This window comes from Eriocheir sinensis, chromosome 5 (assembly GCF_024679095.1).
Source record: "Eriocheir sinensis breed Jianghai 21 chromosome 5, ASM2467909v1, whole genome shotgun sequence".
Lineage (NCBI taxonomy): Eukaryota > Metazoa > Arthropoda > Malacostraca > Decapoda > Varunidae > Eriocheir > Eriocheir sinensis.
Window position 1 is genome coordinate 22,193,819 of NC_066513.1, and position 22,622 is coordinate 22,216,440.

General features: G+C 46.0%; 1 protein-coding gene across 6 annotated transcripts; it reads right to left on the reverse strand.

Annotated features, from left to right (window-relative positions):
- Nucleotides 1-1,368: 1,368 nt before the first annotated feature.
- Nucleotides 1,369-22,418, reverse strand: LOC126985275 (uncharacterized). Of its 6 annotated transcripts, none has more exons than XM_050839932.1 (10): nt 22,179-22,418; nt 21,845-21,938; nt 16,768-16,877; nt 15,648-15,765; nt 15,162-15,321; nt 10,313-11,926; nt 9,763-9,899; nt 8,603-8,722; nt 7,682-7,866; nt 1,369-7,330 (listed from the first exon to the last, which is right to left on the reverse strand). In XM_050839932.1, the coding sequence occupies exons 3-10, from the start codon at nt 16,873-16,875 to the stop codon at nt 3,761-3,763; spliced, it is 6,012 nt and encodes a 2,003-aa protein (XP_050695889.1). In that variant the 5' UTR covers nt 16,876-16,877; nt 21,845-21,938; nt 22,179-22,418; the 3' UTR covers nt 1,369-3,760. The 6 variants fall into 6 exon arrangements, with proteins under 6 accessions (XP_050695889.1, XP_050695884.1, XP_050695910.1 ...); XM_050839927.1 differs by having other exon boundaries at nt 22,111-22,418; XM_050839953.1 differs by having other exon boundaries at nt 1,369-5,319; nt 5,794-7,330; nt 21,845-22,418.
- Nucleotides 22,419-22,622: the final 204 nt, after the last annotated feature.

Below are 22,622 nucleotides of genomic sequence, written 5' to 3' on the forward strand. Positions count from 1 at the left end.
CTTGGCGAGGGATCATTCTTATAAGGCCGTGTAATTCTGATTGATTGATTGATTGATAGTTTATTGTTGCAAGTAAAACAACAAAGGAGAAGGGAGGAGCATGCCATCCCAACCCCCAGGCAGTACAGAGTGTGATTATACAGCTAAGGATAATTCTGGATACCCTTTTAATATCTCACGTCTTAACTGCTTCTAGGCTACTCTTTTGATACATTCCACTTAATTAACTCACAAAGCAGAGGTGGAGGTTGACAGAAGTGGTTCAGGTCGTCTGTAAAAGGCCAAAATAGTCTAAATAGACCTTTAATTATGTTCATACAGATGCCATTAAAACGTCTTATTACACTATACTTAAGATCTTTTTTTTAATTTACTTACACACGATTTCTCCATAAACATAAAATGACGTCAGCTTACCAGTTCCAGGATATCATCATCATCATCATCAGCATCACTACACATGAAAAACGCATAAAAATAAAGCGTGTCTGTTCGGATGATCTCATTATAATTTATTTTGATGCCCGTAGGTTAGCTAGAGCATGCACATATCACCTTGCATGCCGATCAAGGGTCATGTCTACTTAATTTTATGTGGATCAAACTTCGATATCTCCCTTGTTGTTTACCTGCAACAATAAACTATCAATCAATCAATCCTTCCTGTTCATAATCCACTACAGCTTGTTACCACTTCGATCTTTGATTTGATTCTTGTGCTGTTCTTTTCTCTGATGGGCTGATCAGACTAGAATCAAGTAAATCATTGACGTCCTCTATAGATAGCAAGTATCATGGAACAAGTCTCTCAATTAGTTTAGTTTGCTCTAATTTTCTTATCTTTCCCCATTCATTCATTATTTGATGGATCAGTTGCATTGACATCTACTTAATTAATAACATTCTAGCAAACGCTATATAGCAGAGCATGTCAGTGTTCCTGCAAAAAAAATGACTTGAAATATTTAAAAGACAACACTCTATAGGTGTACTGGCGTGGGCGAGTACATATACTACAAGGAAAGAAGTGGCATGCAGAACATTAATAAGGGTTAGCAGGCACGTTGTGGGCTTTCCTGGAACATATATTTGCTGTACCACCGCAGTGCTACTGTAGTGCAGCGACTTGCCTGATGGGCGAGCCTCCCATAACTCACACTGCGAGTGGGGTACCTCTTTGGCAGACTGGTTAAGGAGTGGCTCTCCCGTCTCTCTGGTCACGGGCTCGATCCCCGGCGCCAGCAAAACCTTTAACTCCTTGTCTAGATTAATTTCTCGTGTGTTTCATTACACACAGTGGTCGTGTGGGAGTGTAGTAAAGAGTAAATTCTGGCGTTTCACTACATGTATGGTAGAAGAAAAATCACATTATATAATATTAAATTTTTAATATTTATCTAAAACACTGATGTACTCTTGGGCGGGCGATCAAAGAACTATTTTCTATCACAACTCACAAAAAAATAACAATAATAATAATAATAATAATAATAATAATAATAATAATAATAATAATAATAATGTCATTGTATTCTGCCTGCCCAGATTGGCTGATCCGAGGGACACTTCTACATCAATGAGTCACTCGCTCGCCTCATCGTGGAGTAATAATAAATATTGATAACGCTTCCGTCCTCCTTAGAGTATAGTAGTATGAGTAACACTACCTAGCAATACATAAGGTGTGTTGCATGTCAGTGCTCCTGCGCACCAACGGCTATATACGTACTGCATGACTCCCACACAGCTATAGGTAAGAACATGGCTTGTCAGTGCTCTTCATCATCACAGTAAACATGAGGTGCCTAGCGTGTAGCATCAGTAAGGCGGTCAGAGATATATATAAAGAGATAAAAGAAGGAAAAATATACAATCAGAGCCAATGAAGAGAATCAATTTAGACTTTTATGAGTAGGGTGAAATAAAAAGTCTAGGATTAATAATAAAAAAAACATATCTAACTATACTACAATACATGGTGTGTGACAAATCATGCATAATTAAAACATGGAAAATATCTTTCTAATCGCACTCGTTTGTCACAACTCTGGACGTGGAGGAATTATATCGTAAACATTTCGGCTCGGAGGCAATACACGACCCAGGGGTGTAGTAGTAGTAGTAATAGTAGTAGTAGTGTAGTTAAAAAAAAATGTCACTTAGCATATATATATAAACCATCAACTGCAGGGGTCAGAGTTCATCAATGTTCCTGGACTCGACACACAGCCCTGCATGTAACACTTCCATAGACACTCACGGTCACATTATTTTCTCTCCAGCTAAACTACATGAAATACTGCACAAAGGAACAATACAACTGCTTCTTCTCCTTCTCCTTCTTCCTCTCCTTCTTCTTCTTCTTCAGCTTTTGCTTCTGCCGTGCCCAAGTCAGTCCCTCCCTTTGCAAAGCTGTTCCTCCTCTCAGTAACATTAAAATGGAGTTAAAGGAATGAAAACCATATTTACACCAGGATGATCTACATAGTGATGGCTGCACACACACGCTGGTGCACAGGGGCTGCCGCACTGCTCAGGCCTCCATATGCACACACAGATGCACACCCACAAACACACCCACACAGACACAGACACACACACATGCACACACATACACTGGCTTGTTGTGGCTGCAGTAATATATCAGTAAAACTCACTAAAATAATGTGATGCAGAGAAAACAATGATGCATGATAATAAAGGCAAGCTCTATGCAGTAAAGATAAATATACTTGTAAATAAAAGTGAAAATCGAATGTAAAAAAAATTACTGAATAATCCTTTGCATCTTGACAAGTTAAACTGATCAATGGAAACACTCGGTAGACACAAACCACCAAGAGATGGATGACTATGTGCTTCTGCAAACAACTGATCAGTGTGTGCATGTCATTGATACTCTGGACTTACTGTAGTAGAAAAATGTTTAATTAAACTTAAAAAGATATCAACGAGGGTAATATCAAGCAGTATTAACAATGATATTCTGCCACAATCACTGAAGAGGCAAGCAAGGCGCCCATCCCTCCCTCCCTCCCTTCCCCATCCTGAGCCAAAATTAGGGTGTGTCTGTCAACTGGTACTCACCATCCCAATTTGTACTCATATCAGGAAAAAACATGAGAATTGAGCTGAAGTATAAATATGAACTTCCATCAAGGTAACATTTATCAATATTTACTTTGACAATATTTCATTCTCATACCTCAGCTCAGTTTTCCAGGGAGGTAGTTTTTTTCTGACATGTGTACTAACTGGACTGGTGTGAAGCTGTCAGTGAACAAACCCCAACACAGTCAGCCCAAGCTTCCCTGTGATTCCGAGAGCTTCGTGGAGAGATGAGGCGTGCGGCAACCCGGGCTAACACTAATGACATGTAGTATGACAGGACAGTATGAGTATTACATATGCAAACTACACAGTAACATGTTATTTCATTATGAAGAATGAGATAAAAGTGCACCCTATAAAAAAAGAAGTGTGATTCTCCCACTTGATTTCCTTGACCTAAGTGAACAATGTATCACAGAGCTGGAACTCTACACCATATGGAATGTTCTATGCTTCTAGAGCCCAAGTCAGGCAAACAGTTTTTGGCACAGAATGTTATGTTTAACAAGCACATAGTAATCTTTACACAGACCTATACTGGTAATTCTCAATAGTAATAAATAAACAAAAAAGTACATTAATTAATACAGACATGAATCACAACATGCCGTTAATACCCTTCTGATACAAAGGAGTCAACATTTAGGCCTTACAATGCATCCTCTTCTGGTCGGACGCTGCTCGACACCGAAACGTCACTAGACACTTGGGTTGCACTGGACACAGAGTCACTGCTCACCACAGACACGTCCGTAGACACCGACGTATCTGTGGAGCTTTCCTCTGTGGGGACGGAAGGATCCATGGTGGAGGAGGAGGTTGCTGTCTCCACGCTGGCCTCAGTCTGGGATTCCTCGACCAACCCTCCCTCTGTGGTCTGCATGCCAATGAGGGTGTCGTGGCGCATGAGAGGCCCCAGTTCTGTCACCTGCTCTGGCTCTGAAGCCTCCTCAGGACTTGCCTCCATAGTTGTGACAGTCTCTGGGGGAGTTTCGGTGCTGGGGTACTCCTCCACTTGCTCTGTTACTACCTCTGTGTCAGGAATCTCTGTTTCTGTGGCATATTCCTCAGTGGGGCTGAATGTCGTGGATGGGATGTCACTCTCTTCTGTGTTTTCTTCTTGTACTTCTTCGACCACCAGCTGTGGAGCTTCAGTCTCTGCAACAGTTTCCTCTGGTGCCTCTTCAGGTGTCTTTGGGGGATGGGTAACACTGGCTACCTCCTCCTCTACGGTTTTAGTTTCGTTTTCGTGAGTTTCATGTTTTGTCACGTTCCAGTTTGTGTGTTCTGTTGTGGCATTCTCGGGCTTCATGGTGGTGGTGGTGGAGGTGGTTGAGGTTGTGGTGGTAGTGGTGGTGGTGGAGGCGACTTCTGGTTCCTTGGTGGTTGTGACCTCCGCATCTGCTTGTAATGGCGGTGCTTCTGTTGTTGTTGTTGCATTGGTTGTCTCATTGATGCTCTCTGCTCTCAAGTCAGCTACTGGAGCACTCTCTGTCTCTGTCTTGTTGGCTGGGGAGCCTTCCTCAGTGCTGGTCTCATTGGCTGGGGTCCCAAGAGTCAATTCAGTAGAGGTAGTGGTGCTTCCTGTTGTCGTAGATGTTGTGGTGGTTGTGGATGTGGTGGAGGAGGTAGTGGTGGTGGAGGTGGTGGAGGAGGTGGTAGTAGTATTTGCTGCACTTGTGTCCTCCTCTTGACCACAAGTTACTGTTTCCATGTCTTCACACTTTTGTGTTTTGACGTCAAATTTGGTTGCTCCAGTGCAGAGGAACTTCAGATCAAGAACCGTCTTCTTTTGGAAACCAGGCAAGCAATAGTGGAACACCTGACAATTGGCCTCTGGGTCAGGGTAGAACTGTTCCAGCTTCTTATCCTTGCAGGTAAAGTTAGTTTCGGGTAAATTCTCGCTCGTAAAAGGTCCGCTAGGGGTGACAGAGGGTTCAGTGACGGAGGGCGAGGCTGAGGTGTTTGTAGTGGCACTCTCAGCATCCGGCACAACTGTAGTGGAGACATTTATGCTTCCCGACGGCGCAACAACATCCGATACACTCTCAATCGTGGTTGTGGTGGAGGTGCTAGTAGTGGTGGTGGTGGTGGCATTATCATTAGCAGTCTCAGCGGCAACCTCCTCTGCTACACTCTCAGGCAGTGTCTCCTCTACCTTGGTGGTGGTGGTGGCTGGTGTTGTGCTGGAGCTGGACGGATGAGTCTCTGTAGAAGTAGAAGCAGAAGTAGTGGTGGTGGTGGAGGTGGTATTTTCAGATTCCACAGCAGGTGCAGGGGCAGGGTCAGCCTCACTAGCAGACTCAGGAGCAAGAAGGTCAGACTCTTCAGCAGGGGCAGCATCAGCAGAGGCAGCATCAGCATCGCCAGCAGTCTCAGGAGCAGAAAGGCTAGACTGGTCAGCTGTCTCATCAGCAGGGGGAGCATCAGCCTTACTAGCAGGCTCGGCAGGGGCATTATCGACATCACTAGCTGGTTCTGAAGCAGGAGCAGCAGACTCAGCATTACTAGTGGATTGAGACTCAGGAACAATGTCGGCAGAGGCAGCAGCAGCATCACTAGCAGGTTCAGCATCACTAGCAGGTTCAGAAGCAGCAGGTTCAGCATCACTAACAGGTTCAGGAGCAGCAGGTTCAGCATCACTAGCAGGCTCAGAAGCAGAAGCAGCAGGTTTAGACTCACCGGATGACTCAGGAGCAGAAACAGACTCTGGAGTAGACACACTTTCAGCAACAGTCAGGTCAGCATTCTCCTTTGAGGCCTGGACTTCAGGAGTCACCACTGCTGACTCTGTTCCTTTAGCAGTAGTGGTAGCAGGAGCAGCAGTCGTGGTAGATGTGGTAGTTGTGGTGTCTGGAGCAGCAGAGGTTGATGTAGTTTCAGCTGTGGAGTTTGTGGCAGGAGTGGTAGTTGTAGTGGTAGTGGTGGTTGTTGATGCATTGGAGTCTGAAGATGGGTTGGGGGTGGTAGAGGTAGTACTGGTACTGGGTGTGGTAGAGGTGCTTGTGGTTGTGGTGGTCTCCTCAGCTGTTTCTGAAGTAGAGGTCGTGGAGGAAACACTGGGTGTTGTGGAGGGTGTTTCAGTGGTAGTGGTGGTGGTGGTGGTGGTGGTGGTGGTTGAAGTGGTTGTATCATCTTCAGGAGTCTCAGTCAAAGGCTCACTTATGGCATTACGTTTTGGTAGAATATTCACTTTTGGAGGATCGTTCGACTTTTTACCAGCATCCAAGGGAGGAGCCAACATGCAAAGTGTAGTGAGGGCAGAAGGAGCGTCCGTAACTCCCTCCTCTTTACCTGTGTGACCATTGTCTGGTGACCTGTTCTTCAAGTCTTTGTCCAATGCAGGAGTTGCCATTACTCCAGAAGAGGTCTCTACAGGAGTGTGATTGGGTGCTGATTCAGAGTGAGGACCAGTGGGGACTGTTGCTGTTGAAAGTATACCTGCAGCAGCTGTGGCTAAGCCAGAGGGTATGACTGTCTTTGTGGTGGTGACTGTTACTGTTACCACTGTGGGTGCTGTGATAGGTGTCCCTGACACAGTGAAGGTGGAGAGGGTGGTGGGGATGACTGGTAAGGATGGTGGGCCTGAGGCAGCAGTAGAACTCCCATCTTGCTTCAGTGCTGCCACGGTGGCCTGCACTTTTGATCGGTGGCCAATGGTCATGGTGGCAATAGTGGGTAGCGCCAACGTGCCGGTAAAGGTGACGCGGGTCACAGAATCACCATCTTCCTCAGTGTGTGTCTCTTCAATACCAAGAGAGTCCATCAGATCAAAGACAGAACCATCCGAGGCACTGCTGACACTGTGGTTCACAAACTCCACCTGTCCCTCCACGGTGACATTGGTGATGTCTCTCTTCCTGCGCAGGGAATACTCATAGCCCTTAGAGAGCTCAGGGCTGGTAGGAGTGTTGTAAGTCTTCTTAGGGTAGTGGTTGTCTGGGTTGTCAGTCAAGGAATACAATTCGATGAATGTAGAATGCTGTGCATTTTCCAGAGTCCATTGCTGGAGGGCCGCAAGGTTAGAGAAGACACGGCGCACCTGGGCGTCCTCCATCTTGGGTGTTGCCACCATGTTGACAAGTGGTTGCAGGGCAGCTCGACGGAACCTGTGTGACGACAGAAGAGCAGCAGCACGCCTTTTGCGGCCACTCTTTGAGGGTGGCAGAGCAGCCCCCAGACCAAGGATCTCACTCAGTGTTTCTTTGACACACTCCACCTGTTGAAATATGTCATGTCAGTATATGAAGAATGATGGAGCTGTCCTTGAGACATTAAGCAAATCTCTGATCTTCTAAGAGAGTACTATAACAAATCCACCTCTTTTTCCAAACAAAAGTATGAAACACGAAGAAAAAGCATAAAATCTATGAAAAACACAATTGGTGACTTGCTCCAATCGTCCATCTTGACTAACACACGTCACCCACCTTAATATCTCACTTAAAAATACACAACATCCTACACCATAAGGCTATCCACCACACCCATCATCCCCTTGGGAATCACACTACCAATATTATCTTCCACCATAATATTCACCACACATTCACCACCACACACCACCCACCTTCTTGGCCAGCACACACCGCTTCCTCAGCTGGGAGAACAACAAGCCCTTCTTACAGCCGTGTCGTTTCTCCACCACACGTCCCTCTGCAACCTTTTCACAAATGCTGTAGTAGATGCAGCCTGAGGTGATGTCCGCCAGAGGGGTGCCCAGCGGCCGGCTGGTACAGAGGTCTACGCTCACATCTGCAAGGATACAGTGTTGTGAGATATTTTATTCATGCATCAGTCTTGGGTCTCACTGTGGTTTGGGGAGCACTATATACAAACCAAACAGATCACAATTCAGATTCATACAAAGGTCAAGTCTCATGAGCCACTAAATAAAAACAACAACCTCTAGAAGGAAGCCACAACGATTTTGGTACACTCAGACATACTCTTGATATCAAGTAACTTTAAGGATCTTAGGTAATAACTTAGTATTCTTGTACTGTTGTGCTTTTGTTAATGACTTATACATGGGGGAAGTGCTGTTCTAAGCTGACTGTCATATCTAATAGGCAAGTAATATACTTCATTGAGTTTTACGTTGGCCTGGTTGCTGTCCAAATCATGCCAGTCAGTCAAAGTTGGTTAAAAACTCAATATCTCAAATTTAAAAAATTTATCAACATATGAGATAAGGATCAAATTTCAGTGAGTTCATGTTCTGGCTGCTGTCCACATCATGCCAGTAAGTCAGAAATTCATCAGGAGAAACTCAACAGGTTAAACTTTAAACAGACTCATCGCGTGACAGTTTGTACTTTGGGTGGTTGGTTATTTGTGCCTTGTAAAATAGCAAGCGAACTACTGCTGTCAGGGAGTAGTGAGTATTCAGTCATTCCAGTTCCCCAGCTTGACACGTCCATAGCTGTAGGTCAGTCCAGGGCACGGAGGACCAAGTCAACCCCAGCCCAGCACACCACCTCAGAATTACCTGCATCACGCCGTGCACGTGGGGAGGAGAGAGAGGTGGGAGAGGAAGGGATACGGGGGAAGTCAAACCGCAGTTCAGGGAACTGCTCCTCAGGGATTTGTACAGTGGGTTCTACAAAGACTGCAAGAGACAAGGGTGAAAAGTAAGTTGCTGTGTGAGACTGCATGCCCTTTAGAGTTCTCACTCTGCATGACTGGCTGGCTGAGGAAAGGGGGTGGACAAGGAATGGAAAATGGCAGAAAAAATATCAGAGCAGTTCATTGGCATGGCATGTGCAGAGCTGCGTGATAACACGAAATTTAGCAAGTTATGAGACAATAAGGCAACTTGAATAAGATGTCAGTAACTGCAAAAATCAGGTAAGCCAAAAAATGTGATCAACACCATAATGACAAGGTACTTTAAATGAATGGAATTACAAGAAAATTATCATGTAAATTAACAAAGTAAAGGAGGCAGGCAAGGAGAAGAAAGCTGAAACCATGACCAAACAATACAAGTGGTGCATAAATCTGATTTCAGGTAAGAGAGAAAGATAATGCAGGGGAGGTGCAAAAAGTAACCCAAATGCTGTGAGGCAGGTTACTTTTGAGAGGGGAGCATCGTGACAGCTCTAGAGCAATATTTGATCATTCTTTTCAGGCATCTTATACGTGGCATTCTTTGGTTCTCTGTGGATGAACAAGGTTATATGTTGTGGGCACTGCTGTATCTCCCGAATTCCACTTCACTGTGTCTCCACATGACCACAGCGTGTCACGACACACATGAGATTTTAATCCAAGGAAAGGATTTTATTGGGGCCGGGGATCGAACCCACGACCATGGAGCGAGATGGGAAAGCCACTTCTTAACCAGTCTGCCAAAGAGGTAGGCTACCCCCCTCGCAGAGTGAGTTACGGGAGGCTCACCCATCAGGCGGGTCAGGCGCTACACTGCTGATTGTATATTTTCATCCCTTGATTTATTTCCTTTACCGTAACACTCATAAACAACATTAGCTCAATAACTATTTTTTAACATTCTTTTAAGGCCTTTTTCACGTGGCATTCTTTAGTTCTCTTTATATGAACAGCGAATTATGGGCACTGTTGATTATGTAGTGTTTTGAGCATTTTGTTTGTCTCTTCCGTAAGACTCATACACACACAGCATCGTACCTGGGGGGTTGCCGCGGTCGTTGAGGTAGTAGAAGGACGGGGCGGAGAGGCAGTCCACGGCGCTCTCCACCTGGCACGTGCGACTCTTCTGGTTGAACAGCGTCCCGGGACCGCACACGAACTTGTTGTCCTTGACGCTGAGTAGGGAGGGAGGCGTTAGAGAGACGGTAGACAAGGACTGACTTAGCCATAACTCTGGTGGCTTATTAATAGTATGTTTGAGAAATAGAAACAGGATTTGCTCACAAAGATAGTGAGCTGTGGAAACTTTATTTTTGGGTTATTGCTGAGTCGTAACTTGATGCTGGAATGAGGGAGAGATCATGAAAACACCAACCAAAGGACTGTAGCGTAACTTTGGTAATGTAACAGCTTGTTGGAGGTCATGAAACAGCCTAGATCGTGCATTAAAATGATGGTGAGGTAACTCTGGCTGATGAAAATTCTTATATTTGAGATTCATTTTGATAGTAATCTTATAGAGGGGTTACTGGGATGCAAACTGCAGTAAGCTGACCTTTGCAGACCAATGAAGTTCCAGGACACTAACCTCTTGTCGGGTGACACGGAGCAGATATGGAAAACTTTGCATCCTGTCTCAACATCGGCGTAAAGTCCACCGTGGATTTTGTCGATGCAGGTGAAACTGGTCACTGGGAACTCGAACGGAGGTGCCGATGTGGTGGTGGTGGTGGTGTGGTCAGGAGTCGGAGTAGAGCTGTCGGTCCTGGACAAGGTGGCTGTTTCCTCAACCGCGTCAATGACCGTGATGTGGCTGTCAGAGGGGAACTGGGTTGTCAGGGCTGTGGGAGGCTGGGGGAGGTCGCCTGAGGGGAGGGGGGGCTGTCTGTGGGTGTCAGGGGCGGCCAAGGGAGCCGCGGGGGAAGGGAAGTCTCTCGGGGCTGTGGAGGGCACCGGCCCGGGTTGGCCGGGCGTGGCCGCCCCGACCCTCACGCGGTGCCTGAAGGTGGCTGACGCGGGGGAGGGTCGTGCAGGGCTCTGCGCCGCCGCCACGGGCCGGCGCGCCACGGCTACCCTTGATGCAGGTCTGACCCTCTGTCTACGTTGTGGCTGACTGTCAATAAAACTAGCTGCTCCCCCTCCCCCCTGCCCTTGCCGGCCTGCGGAGGCGCGGCCCTGCGCTACCTGCTGGGTTGTGCCTGACTGGTCACGAGAAGGTTGCCTAAACCTGGTGCGGCCCCGTGAGGAGACGAATCTGCGGCTGTCGCCAGCAGTAGGAAATGGTTGGTCACTGTTAGTTAGTCTGGAGGAAGTGGTTAAGTCTGCGAAAGCTTCAGCGTCTCTAGGAAAGGTAGTGGGGAGAGTGTGGCCTTGAAGAGTCGACTGTCGCTTCTGTCTGTGGCGCGGCGTCGCGCCGGTGGTGCGGGGGACGGTGGTGCCGGAAGTGTCAAGGCGGACGACAGAGATTCTGGGGACGTCCCGGAAGTTTGCGGGCGTCTGGGCACTGACGGGGGATTGGGTGGCGGGGGTGATGTCTTTGAGGATCCTGGACGTCTGGCCTGAGTTCTGGGCCTCGGCCGCCAAACGGAGCAGGGAGGGCCGCAGGTGGGGGGCGGGCAGGACGGAGGGATCCACGCCCTGGTTAAGGGAGATCTGCGCGAGGGGGGTCTGGATGCGGACGCGGGAGGAAGAGGAGACAGAGGTGGAGGTCCTGCTGACGGTGAAGGGCAGGGGCGGGAAGGGATAGGCGGGGGTGGCGGCGGTGATGGAGGCAGAGGTGGAGGCGGACATCCGGGTGGTGGAAGCAGTGACCCCGGGGAGACTGTCAGGGGGAGGGGCGGGGGTGGTGGGGGGAGGTTGGGGCTGAGTCTGGGTCTGGGGCTGTGTGTGGGGCTGTGTGTGGCGTTGTGTGTGGGGCTGTGTGTGGGGCCGTGTAAGGGCCTGAGTCTGAGTCTGGGCCTGAGATTGAGGCTGGTGCTGGAGGCGGGGTGGGCGGGTCTGGGGCTGGGGTGGGGTCGGCAGTTCAGAGAGGTGGGAGGGTTGGGTTGGGGGTCGAGGGGAGGAGGACGGGTGCTGGTGGGGGGTTGGGGTGGTGGCCTCCTCAGTGTCAGTGGGGATTGTTGGGGGGGCGGGGGCTCCCATGAGGGCGACAGTGGGGTCCAGAACCTGCACTTTAGCGGCGCTGGAGTCTCCCTCCGAGTCTCTGGGGGTGAAGGAGACACGAGGCTAGGCAGGGCAGTGGGCGGTCACGGGAGCCCCGCAGAGAAGCTAACAACAGCCAACGAGCTCAAGTATTAGCTTAAAATATGACAGGCGGTGAGTGCTGGCGAGGACCTGCCGACGCGCGAGGAACTGACAGCATTGCGAGACTGTCAAAATGCTTCACGTTGTCAAACACGCATCACATTTACATATTGAATTTGACTTGATCACAACATAACAAGAAAAAGGAACATGAAACACGAAAATGAGCCAGTTATGTAGAAGGCCAATCCTATTTTCGATGGATTCCAGCACGCAAGATTATGGTCCAGGAAACCCAATTAGCATAATACACAGAAAACAACGAACCAATAAAGAAACCCTTCGTGATTCACATGAACACTCGAGAAACACGTGTCGTCGTCAGCAGGTCACCCGCGAGCATCACCAAAGAGAAAACGTGAAAGTGACGAAGCACAAGACGAGGACAAACCAAGCGGCTGCAAGGCATGACAAGAGCAGTGTGTGGCAGAGCTGTGGTGGTGGTGGTGGTGGAGGCTGTGGCCGCGTGCTGTGTTGGCTCAGGAGCAAACAAGAGGAAGAGCGTCAACATGATACAGAGACTCACAAAGGGAATGGAAGAGCACCCCGGCAAGACATTATTGGCGGTGGCGGGACGGGGCAATATTGAGGTGGAGTCTCTGTATCATATTGTGCAGTGGCGCGAGAGCTGGTGTGTGTGGGAGGATGGGGAGCAGGCAGTGATTGGATGGGTCTCTTTACACACACACACACACACACACACACACACACACACACACACACACACGAACATTTTCTATTATCGGTGCCTGAGAAAAATTATGTCTCCTCTTGCTTTCTCATCATGACATCGATTTATTTTGCTACTTTTCTCTTGTATAATTATTACATGTTGACGGGGATATAAAGAGAGCCAAGAGATAAAGTCAGAACGGTAAAGGTGTGTCGTGACGTTCCGAATATCAAAAAGTATATCTACCGGTTTTTTTTTTTTTTTCGGTGCAGAGGTCATGTGAAAAAAATGAAAAATTGCCTCGCTCTGACTCGCAACACACAAAAAATCAAATCAAACCAATTGCTCGCTATAATTGTTGCAGCGCAGAAATGCTCGGAAAAAAATTAACTCAGATTAATGTGAAAAAAATAAAACATTAAAAAAAAAACGGAAAAATAGTCGTTCCGTTAGTACCGTGCAAAGAAAAGGCTTCACAGTTCAGCAAGAAACTCTGACCTTCCCTTCAGCGGCTTATTAAAACGAATTATTAAAACCAAGGATATCAACTCGAACCAAAAAGTGAAACCATTCCTGGACTTGACTTTTTTGTACATTTTTTTCCTTACTTTCACTTTTTTTTTGCCGTGGAGGGGGATAGCGGGGTACGTTTTCTTCCTGTTTGTTTGTTTGTTTGTTTTGGTTTGCTTTTTAACCCCTTTGGCCGATTGCATCCAATTAAGAAAAGATAAATAGGTGAAATGATAAGTGAATGAATAAACAAATTAATAAATAAATAAGTAAAACGGTGTCCGCTTAGCCCGATCACCTGCCATAAGCTTTCTCAGGTGTGACGGCCTTACCTGTTTCCAGTTTCGTACACACACACACACACACACACACACACACACACACACACACACACATACTGTACAAACAAGCATCGCATCACCTCGCATCTTTTTTTAACCTTTTTTTTTTTTACATAACGTCGCGTCCTTACAGAGTTCTTGATGATTTCTTCCTCTTTTTGGAGTTTCAAGGATACGCTGGCGTCCGCCTCACCCACTTTTCGTCCTCACTGAAGATTGTGGGACAGCTTAACGGGCGCACTTTTCATTCTTTGCACTTCCTTCCGCTCTTATATACAACGCCAAGACTGCATATAAAACGAACACACACACACCCCCACACACACACACACACACACACACACACACACACACACACACACACACACACACACACACACACACACACACACACACACACACACACACACACACTTTCTGCATGCCTCATAATCATTCATTCCTCAACAGTCATCCACGTTCAACAAAAACACTTCCTCCTCACATTTAAGATTCCAGAAGGGCCTACGACTGCCTTTTGAAGCACACACACACACACACACACACACACACACACACACACACACACACACACACACACACACACACACACACACACACCGCTGCCTCACCCCTCATCCCTCACAGCAACCCTCGCAGCTTTCGTGTGTTAGGACAGAGACAGGAACTAGAAGGCGACAACCGTGTGTGTGTCTGCGCTTAAACTACCTGGCTGAGTACACAGACGCTAAGTGGGCGTACACACAGCGCCGGACAATGGACGTGTACACATAACCTTCGGACATACACAAGACCTGAACCTTTTTTTCTAGCTTTTTCCCCGAGTGTGCGTCCCTCCCTCGCCCTCCTACTCATTCCCTCCCGCTGTGGACTATTCCTATCCATCGTCTTCTACATAAGGAAGGTGTGGGATCTACGTGTGGTCTAGTGCTACTCTAGGCTTGGGGTAGGAGGTAGTTTGGGGTACATATATATAGTATAGATGCTGTACTGCCTTAATGGTTGGGGTGTGTTGCAGTGTTGACGGCAAAAAAATGGAGGAAAAACACATAAAAACATAAAAGGGTTACACAGAACATGTACTTAAAACTAAATCCCTGGATACAACATAATTATTCCTCTACATAAATGGTAAAACAATGTATTACTCTATTATCATAAATTATATTAGGATGGTGATTTATTTTTATTTTTTTAAATTTTGCTTTAGTCCAAGGAAATATTTAAGTTAATTGTATTTTAGCTCACGTGAATAGTGATTATGGGGTTGATAATGATGTCAAAGATAGTAGTAGTAGTAGTAGTAGTAGTAGTAGGAAGAGGAAGAGGGGGGAAGAGAAAGAGGAGGAGAAAGAGAGGAAAAGGAATGAGAAGATGGAAGAAGATATGAAGGAGGAGGCGGAGGAGGAAAAAATAAATAAAAATAAGAAAGAGAGAGAAAGTAAAAATAAACAACAGAATGTGATAAAAGGAAAACGTAATATGGAAGGAACCACAAACACTTATGAGCATGAATCCAGGTAACAGCGTGATGGACGGATGGCGGTGATTGAGTGACAGGTATGGGAAAAAGAATAACGTGTAAGCAGGTGTTGTCATGGAGTACTCACGCCGTGGAAGGGATGATGCCAGGTCCGTAGAGGTCGTTATTCAGGTGGAAGAAGGACTCGGAACGGCTACAGTCCACCTCCTCGTCCCTCTCACACACCCTCGTCTCCTGGTCAAACACGGTGCCCGCCAAACACCGGAACGTGTAGTCATTGACCTTCCCTGGTAATTAAAAAAGGTGTCATCAGTTATCTCTCTCTCTCTCTCTCTCTCTCTCTCTCTCTCTCTCTCTCTCTCTCTCTCTCTCTCTCTCTCTCTCTCTCTCTCTCTCTCTCTCTCTCTCTCTCTCTCTCAGGTGGCGTGTCTGTATGAGCCACCTGTAACTTTCCCTCTGCATCGTCTCATCTCCGTCTTAATTAAGGTGAGCGAGCGCCAGGTAAACAGTGCAGCAGTATCAGGCCAGACAGGTGTGTTAGACGGGGCTACACACACACACACACACACACACACACACACACACGCACGCACACATACATATGCACACTCACCTTTCTCGTCTAGAGTGCACACGTGGAACATTTGGCAGTTCGTGTACTGGTCAGCGTAGTAGCCACCGATGACTTTACCGATGCAGGAGAAGTTCGTCGTGTGCATCTCTCCATGACCCTGAGACGATAGAGGAAAGGACGCTGATACCAAGGAAATGCTTAATGAACTAAGTATAACTGTTCTAAGATTTACGGTAGCTATTTTAAACGTCGTATTAGCATTTAGTAACAGTAATGATGCTATAAAATTGTCGAGTCCGTTTTGGCGTTGGCTCCCGCGGGTCCATTTCTCCCCTCTGCTCTGCCACACAGTCCCAACACCTAGTTTTTCCTCTCATATGTTACCTATAGCTTACATATGAGAGGAAGAGATAGGTGTTGGGACTGTGTGGCAGAGCAGAGGGGAGGAAAGGACCCGCGGGATCTTACGCCAGACCGGCCTCGACATATTTGGAAGACTATAGCTTGGCTTTATAATTCTATTCCCGGGACAGAGTTAGTTAGAAGTGTTGGGTTTTCACAGTTAAGTCGACCTATTACAAACTCGGTCGCAGAAAAGATGTAAAAAAACTCAACAAAACCAGCTAACCATGCCTTAAATAATCGGGTAAAAAAAAATAAAAATAAACCAGCCACATTAGTGTTAGTAAAGACTTGTACGACGTTAACAAAATCAGACGTTAATAAGAGATGGAGGGATGGAGAAATTAGAGAATGTTGGTACGCGGAAAGTGACAGACGGACACTTGCACGCATCCGTTTATTTATCCTTCATCCTTCTCTCACTGTCATCCTGCTCCTCTTCCCTCACTCCCTCCCTTCTTCCCCTTTCTTCCTTCTAAGACTTAATAACAGATGGAAGGATGGAGTAATTAGAGCATCTTGATATTAGGAAAATGATAAACGGACTCTGCATGTATCCCTGTTAATATATCTTTCATCCTTCTCTCTTTGTCACCCTGATCTCTTTATTTATTTTTAATCAAGGGTATAGTAAGAAGAGGAAGTAGGTTAGTGGAGAAGGTAGTACAGATAGAGCAAAAGGAAAGACAGAGGAATTGTATCTGATCTTCCCTCCCTCCTCCCCTACCTTCCCTCCCTTCCTTCTTTGGATACTTACCGGTAGGGACTGCGTGTAGGCCGGGGGGCCGAGGCATGCCAGCAGCAGCGGCAGCAGTACCGTCACCACCGCCCGCTGCCGTCGGCTTGTGGTGGAGGACGTCGCCATGGCTGCAAGGAGATGAAAGGCTTGTTGTGATTGGCGTATTGACGACGAGAACAACAAAGCCAAGGAACATTACAGAGATAAAAGGCGAGGAAGAAAAGGAATACCGACACACAATGAAAACAAAGAAAAACAATAGTACGTAATGATGGGAATAGTCGAGTCGCATAAAAGACATTGCAAGGGAGGATAAAAAAAAAGAATGGAAATAATAGCCAGAACAGGTGCAATGAGAGGGGCCAAAGGAGACATTACAATTAGTGATGTTGTCCAACTTCAATATGCAAGAGTTAAACAGTATCTACGTTCTTTCATCCCCTTCACTGGTAAACTCTGGAACAGCTTTTACTTCGTCTGGACTTCCTAGCTCCTATGATTTTCTACGACTTAACTCTTGCAAGGAGGGAGTATCAGGACATTTAAAACTGGTTACTCCTTTTGACATGTTTTGCGCAGGAGTAGCGAGTTGCGGGCTGTTCATTAAATTTTTTCCCCTTAGTCGCCTCCTTGGACGTGAAAAATATACAACGGTAATTATAACGTGTCAGGAAATCGTTGACAAAAGCGTTATTATTTTATAGATGTTTTTTTATTCACTTGTTATTTATATATATACCGGTTTGAGAGAGAGAGAGAGAGAGAGAGAGAGAGAGATAATTAGCACCTGTAAACGGAGGCCTCGACAGGTAAGTTGGTTCATTAGTCTGTTTGCCCTCAAGACTTGACACCCTTCTCATCACCAACAATGTCACTACTATACTACCATTACCACTGCTACTACTACTACTACTACTATTACCACTACTACCATTGCTACTACTATTACTACTACTTCTACCATCATCACTTCTACTATTACTACTGCCTTTAACATTACTAACACCATCATCACCAACATCACCACCACCACTTCCACTATTTCTACTACTACTACTACTACTACTAACACCACCACCATTGCTTCTATTTTCACTGCTTAATAGTAGAAACAGAGAGGTAGATAGATAGGTATACAGATAGATAGAGAGTGAGCATTCCTAATTACCACATCATCATTTTTCATAATAAACCTTTTTCATTATCTTCAGCTGAACCTAAATTTCTGTGCACCTAATTAACAACACAAACATCATAATTATGTCTCATTTATCCGTATCCGCTGCCCCCTCCCCCCCCCCACCACCACCATCACCCTTCCCCGCCCCACCACCACCACCAGCATCACAACACACACACACTCCAATCTCCTTCCATCACCACGGGTGCTGCGCTGTGATTAACTCCAATTACCTAGTCATTACAGTGTGACCCTCGCAATACGGAAGGGAAACTCGGGTTGCACAGGATCAAACTCCACACGTACGATGCTTCTGTTACGTTACATGGGTTTGAAAGTATTGGATGGAGGATTACGCATGAGAAAGGCGATGCTGCTACCACTCAACACGGGATTTGAAACTCTGGGGTAGGGAATTGAGCGCCCGAGCCATTCAGTTCCGAAACTCGTGATTGGAATGGGGAGCAGTGACATCCAGCGGTAAAGTTTTGAACTAATTTCGTGGATGCGCCGCACGAACGCTCTGAAACAGGGTTGTGTGGTCATGGTAAAAAGGCTGCATGTTTGAGGTCAGCTCCATCTCGTGGCGGAATATTATACACTAAGTATACAAAAAAAAAGTTGGAGCGCCGCCACCTATTCCATCATTGCTGGCGGGATATTTTACTTTCCCAGAAAAATTATTATCGCTTCAGAACAGACTAAGTGTGTGTGTGTGTTTGTGTGTGTGTGTGTGTGTGTGTGTGTGTGTGTGTGTGTGTAGTACTTGGAACAGTAAATACACACACACACACACACACACACACACAGCAGAACTGGTTTCATCCACTACGCAGGCAAGTCGGTCAGTCATTTGCCCTGCCCTTCCATTGTACATACAGCACGGGACGCAGCACACGCGGGACTCTGCTATTCTTGTTTCAGCGAAAATGTCTCACTCACTCTGCCAAACTAATTTCCTATCCCTCCATCATTCGTCCTCTTACTTCAATGTCTAATTCATATATATATATATATATATATATATATATATATATATATATATATATATATATATATATATATATATATATATATATATATATATATATATATATATATATATATATATATATATATATATATATATATATATATATATATATATATATATATATATATATATATATATATATATATATATATATATATATATATATATATATATATATATATATATATATATATATATATATATATATATATATGCTTATTCAACAGAAACATCAGAATATATTCAAAGAAAAATATGCCAAATATGCCAGTTTCCTAAAATTTAAACAGCCAGAAAACTAAAAAAAAAAAAATCTACACATCCGTTCAGAGACTTTTTGCATTTATTTGCTTTTTCTCTTGTTCTTCCTCAGCTCTGCGCCGCCAGCAGAGCGAGACGAGCCAGGCCCCAAGGACGGTCAGAGATAAGGGAGGAGCAGTCTTGGGCGCCGGAGGTACGCTAATAGCTCAACCGTGCTGCTAATTGCTGAAATACCTGCGGTAAATGGCCAGGTGTCGGGAGGGAGAGGAGGAGGGGGACGAGGGGACGACCAAGGGAGAGGGGAGAGAGAGAGGTAGAAGGGGGGGGGTCAAGGTCGACATTACTGTAACCATGACAACGGAGGGGGCAGAGGGAGGGGGAGGGAGAGGGGGAGGGAGGGAGGGGAGGGTATAATGGAGGGTCTAACTTGCTTCGTTTATTAGCTAATGTCGGTCTGTCAGCGAGTTGGATGGTTGATAAAAGGACTGCTGTGTGTGTGTGTGTGTGTGTGTGTGTGAACAGTAGGCATTTCATAAAACATTTACAGGGAATTCTGCTTCTGTTCCTACTACTACTGCTACTACTACTACTACCATAGAAGCAAAAAAATAAAAAATAAACTACAAGAACCAGAAAGAAATAATCTCGTAACAAATTAAAAAAGCGACAAAATCAAGAAACAAAACTAGTAAATAAAAATAGTAAAAAAACATCAAAAATACACTCTTAGGAAACACCACAACCTCCCGATTATCATTCTTCTTCTTCTTCTTCTTCTTCTTCTGATCATTATCATTATTATTATTATTATTATTATTATTATTATTATTATTATTATTATTATTATTATTATTATTATTATTACTACTACTATTATTATTATCATTAGTACAGGTGAGTCGCAGGTAACGGACAGGTCAGGTTCACTCCTTCCCTAAGAACCTTGAATACACGGGGAGGAAAAAAAATACCTGTCTCCCCACCTGAGAGAGAGAGAGAGAGAGAGAGAGAGAGAGAGAGAGAGAACGGGGGGAGTTAGTACTGTCTTGTTCTCTTGTCTGCTATATTTCTCTCTCTCTCTCTCTCTCTCTCTCTCTCACTGCATTCAACTTCAAGGTGTGTGTGTGTGTGTGTGTGTGTGTGTGTGTGTGTGTGTGTGTGTGTGTGTGTGTGTGTGTGTGTGTGAGCGAGGTTGTCTCTGTTTGTTTTTGTCTGTTTGTCCGCCTCTTTCTGTACAAGCCTCCGCCTGTCTCCTCATACCTGTTTGTCTGCTTGCCTTCACGTCTACCTGTCTGTCTGTCTGTCTGGATGCTTACCTTTGTACTGCTCCTTCCTTCTTACCTCTCTGCTGTTAGAATGTTTCCTTACTTACCTAGCTATTAATCTGCTTACCTGGTTGGTTATGTATACTTACCTATTAGTCATTTCGTGTGTTTGTTTTCCTACCAATCTACCTGTTTGTTTTTTCTACCCATTTATCTGTTCAATGGGTTTACTCACCTGTTAATTACCTACCTATTTACCTGGCTATCTATACATACCAGCGTGCCTGCTTGCATGTTTTATTACCTATCTACCTGTTTATTTTATCTACCTGTTTATCTTTTCTCTATGATTACTCACTTACCTATCCATTACCTACCTATTCACCTACCTATTCATGCTTATCAGCGTGTCTGTTTGCATGTGTTATTGCCTGTCTGTCAACCTATTTCCCTATTTGCATGTCTCTAACCACTTACCTATCTCCTATAATACCTACCTGTCGTCCTAACTACTATGTTACGTACCTGTCTCCCTGCGTGCTTCCTTAACTACCCCCCTACCTGCTGCCTTGCCTAGCCCCGTGCCTGTCCTCGAAGCACCGCACCTGTCTTGCATGCCGCGCGCAGGTAACTCCCCTGACATATGAAGGAGACTCGCCTACCAGCCCACCTGATCACCCTCATCATCATCATCAGCCATTATTGGTATGCTGCAGAATAAATGCCTTTCCCAACGTGTTAACCCTTCCTGTTTATGATTGTTTACTTCATTCTTCCTCGGTAATGGTTCTAATCTTCTCTCTCCCCCGCAAAATAGTCCTTTCCCAACGTCTTCATCCTTCCTCTCTATGTCATCTCTTTCTCCTTCCAGGGTGTGAAGGTGCCAGGGTGTGAAGGTGCCAGGGTGTGAAGGTGCTAGGGTTTGAAGGTGTCAGGATGTGAGTGTAAAGGTTCTTCTCGTCACCTGGTTCTAGCTCTCTCCTAACATCAATACATCATGAGTTATTCCTTACGTTAGTCATCTGATATCGATTTACGCATAATGCAGCATTCCTAAGTCCACTTCTTTCTCTTTGTCCTTGGTATGTCGTCAACGTTTGCCTGTTCTCTAGTCTACGATGGTCCCCTTCTCTAGTATAGCCTCTCTAGTCTAAGGTGTGCTCCCCGATCCGTACGACCTCAACTAGCCAAAACATAACACATTACATTGCAGCACCGTTTTCTTCTTTCTCTTCACTAAAATGTCAACGTTTGCCTCTTCTCTAGTCTAGGATGTTCCCCGTATCTAGTATAGCCTTTCTAGTCAAGGATGTTCCCCGACCCAAGCGACCTCAACACAGCCAACGCAACACTCACCGTTCCTCCACGCCAGCGCCGCCCTGTGTGAAGACTCTCTCCCCCTGCTGCGTGTGGCTCCTTCGGCGGGTAGGGAGGCGGCCCGAAGCAGCGTCTGTCACGTGGAAAGAGGACAACACTTGTAGTTTCCCCCTTTAGGCACTTGACGCAGGTTTTAATTTAACTATTGACGCTTCCCTGACAGGTGTGGGATAGGGATAACACGTGTAACGTCCCCCTGTCGGCACTTCACACTATCTTCGTTCCCTTGGGGTTTTCTTACTCACTTCAGAGGATATGGAAGTACGGACAAGTTTTCTAAGGCACTGGGTCACGCTGCATACGGAACACTCACACGTCTTCTAGAATAGTGGTGCTGAGTAACTCCTTTCCTGTATGCAAAGGGATGCGCGCCTGACTCACTGGCTGATTGACTTCTTGGATTGCCTGACCGGTCCCGTGTTCGTCCCCGCCTCGTCTGAACTAAGCACACCACGGGAAGCACGAGCGAGCCAAGCTAACGCAGAGCCTCTTCCACGGACCTCCTGCCACGACTACTCCCTCCTTCACTCTGTCCTTCCACCTGACATTTGCTCTCCCCGCGCCTCACCTTGTCTGGCTCCTCCCCCCACCACCTAACCCACCGTCACCGTCCTCCACCACCACCCCACCCACCCACCACCCCACCCTGCCGCCCACCGTCACCACCATTACTACTGTTCCCCTCCTCCCCACACCCACCTCCTCCTACACCTAACTAACTACTGCCTCCTCCTCCTCCTCCTCCCCTGCCTCCTCC

What these genes read in the sequence shown, in the direction of transcription:
- LOC126985275 (XM_050839932.1), bottom strand. Translation starts at nt 16,875, where the DNA reads ATGGCGACGTCCTCCACCACAAGCCGACGGCAGCGGGCGGTGGTGACG. An exon ending in GGCATCATCCCTTCCACGGC is followed by an intron (nt 11,927 to 15,161) that starts GTGAGTACTCCA and finishes CTTCACCCCCAG; the next exon opens with AGACTCGGAGGGAGACTCCA. An exon ending in GGTGTGTGCTGGCCAAGAAG is followed by an intron (nt 7,331 to 7,681) that starts GTGGGTGGTGTG and finishes ATATTTCAACAG; the next exon opens with GTGGAGTGTGTCAAAGAAAC.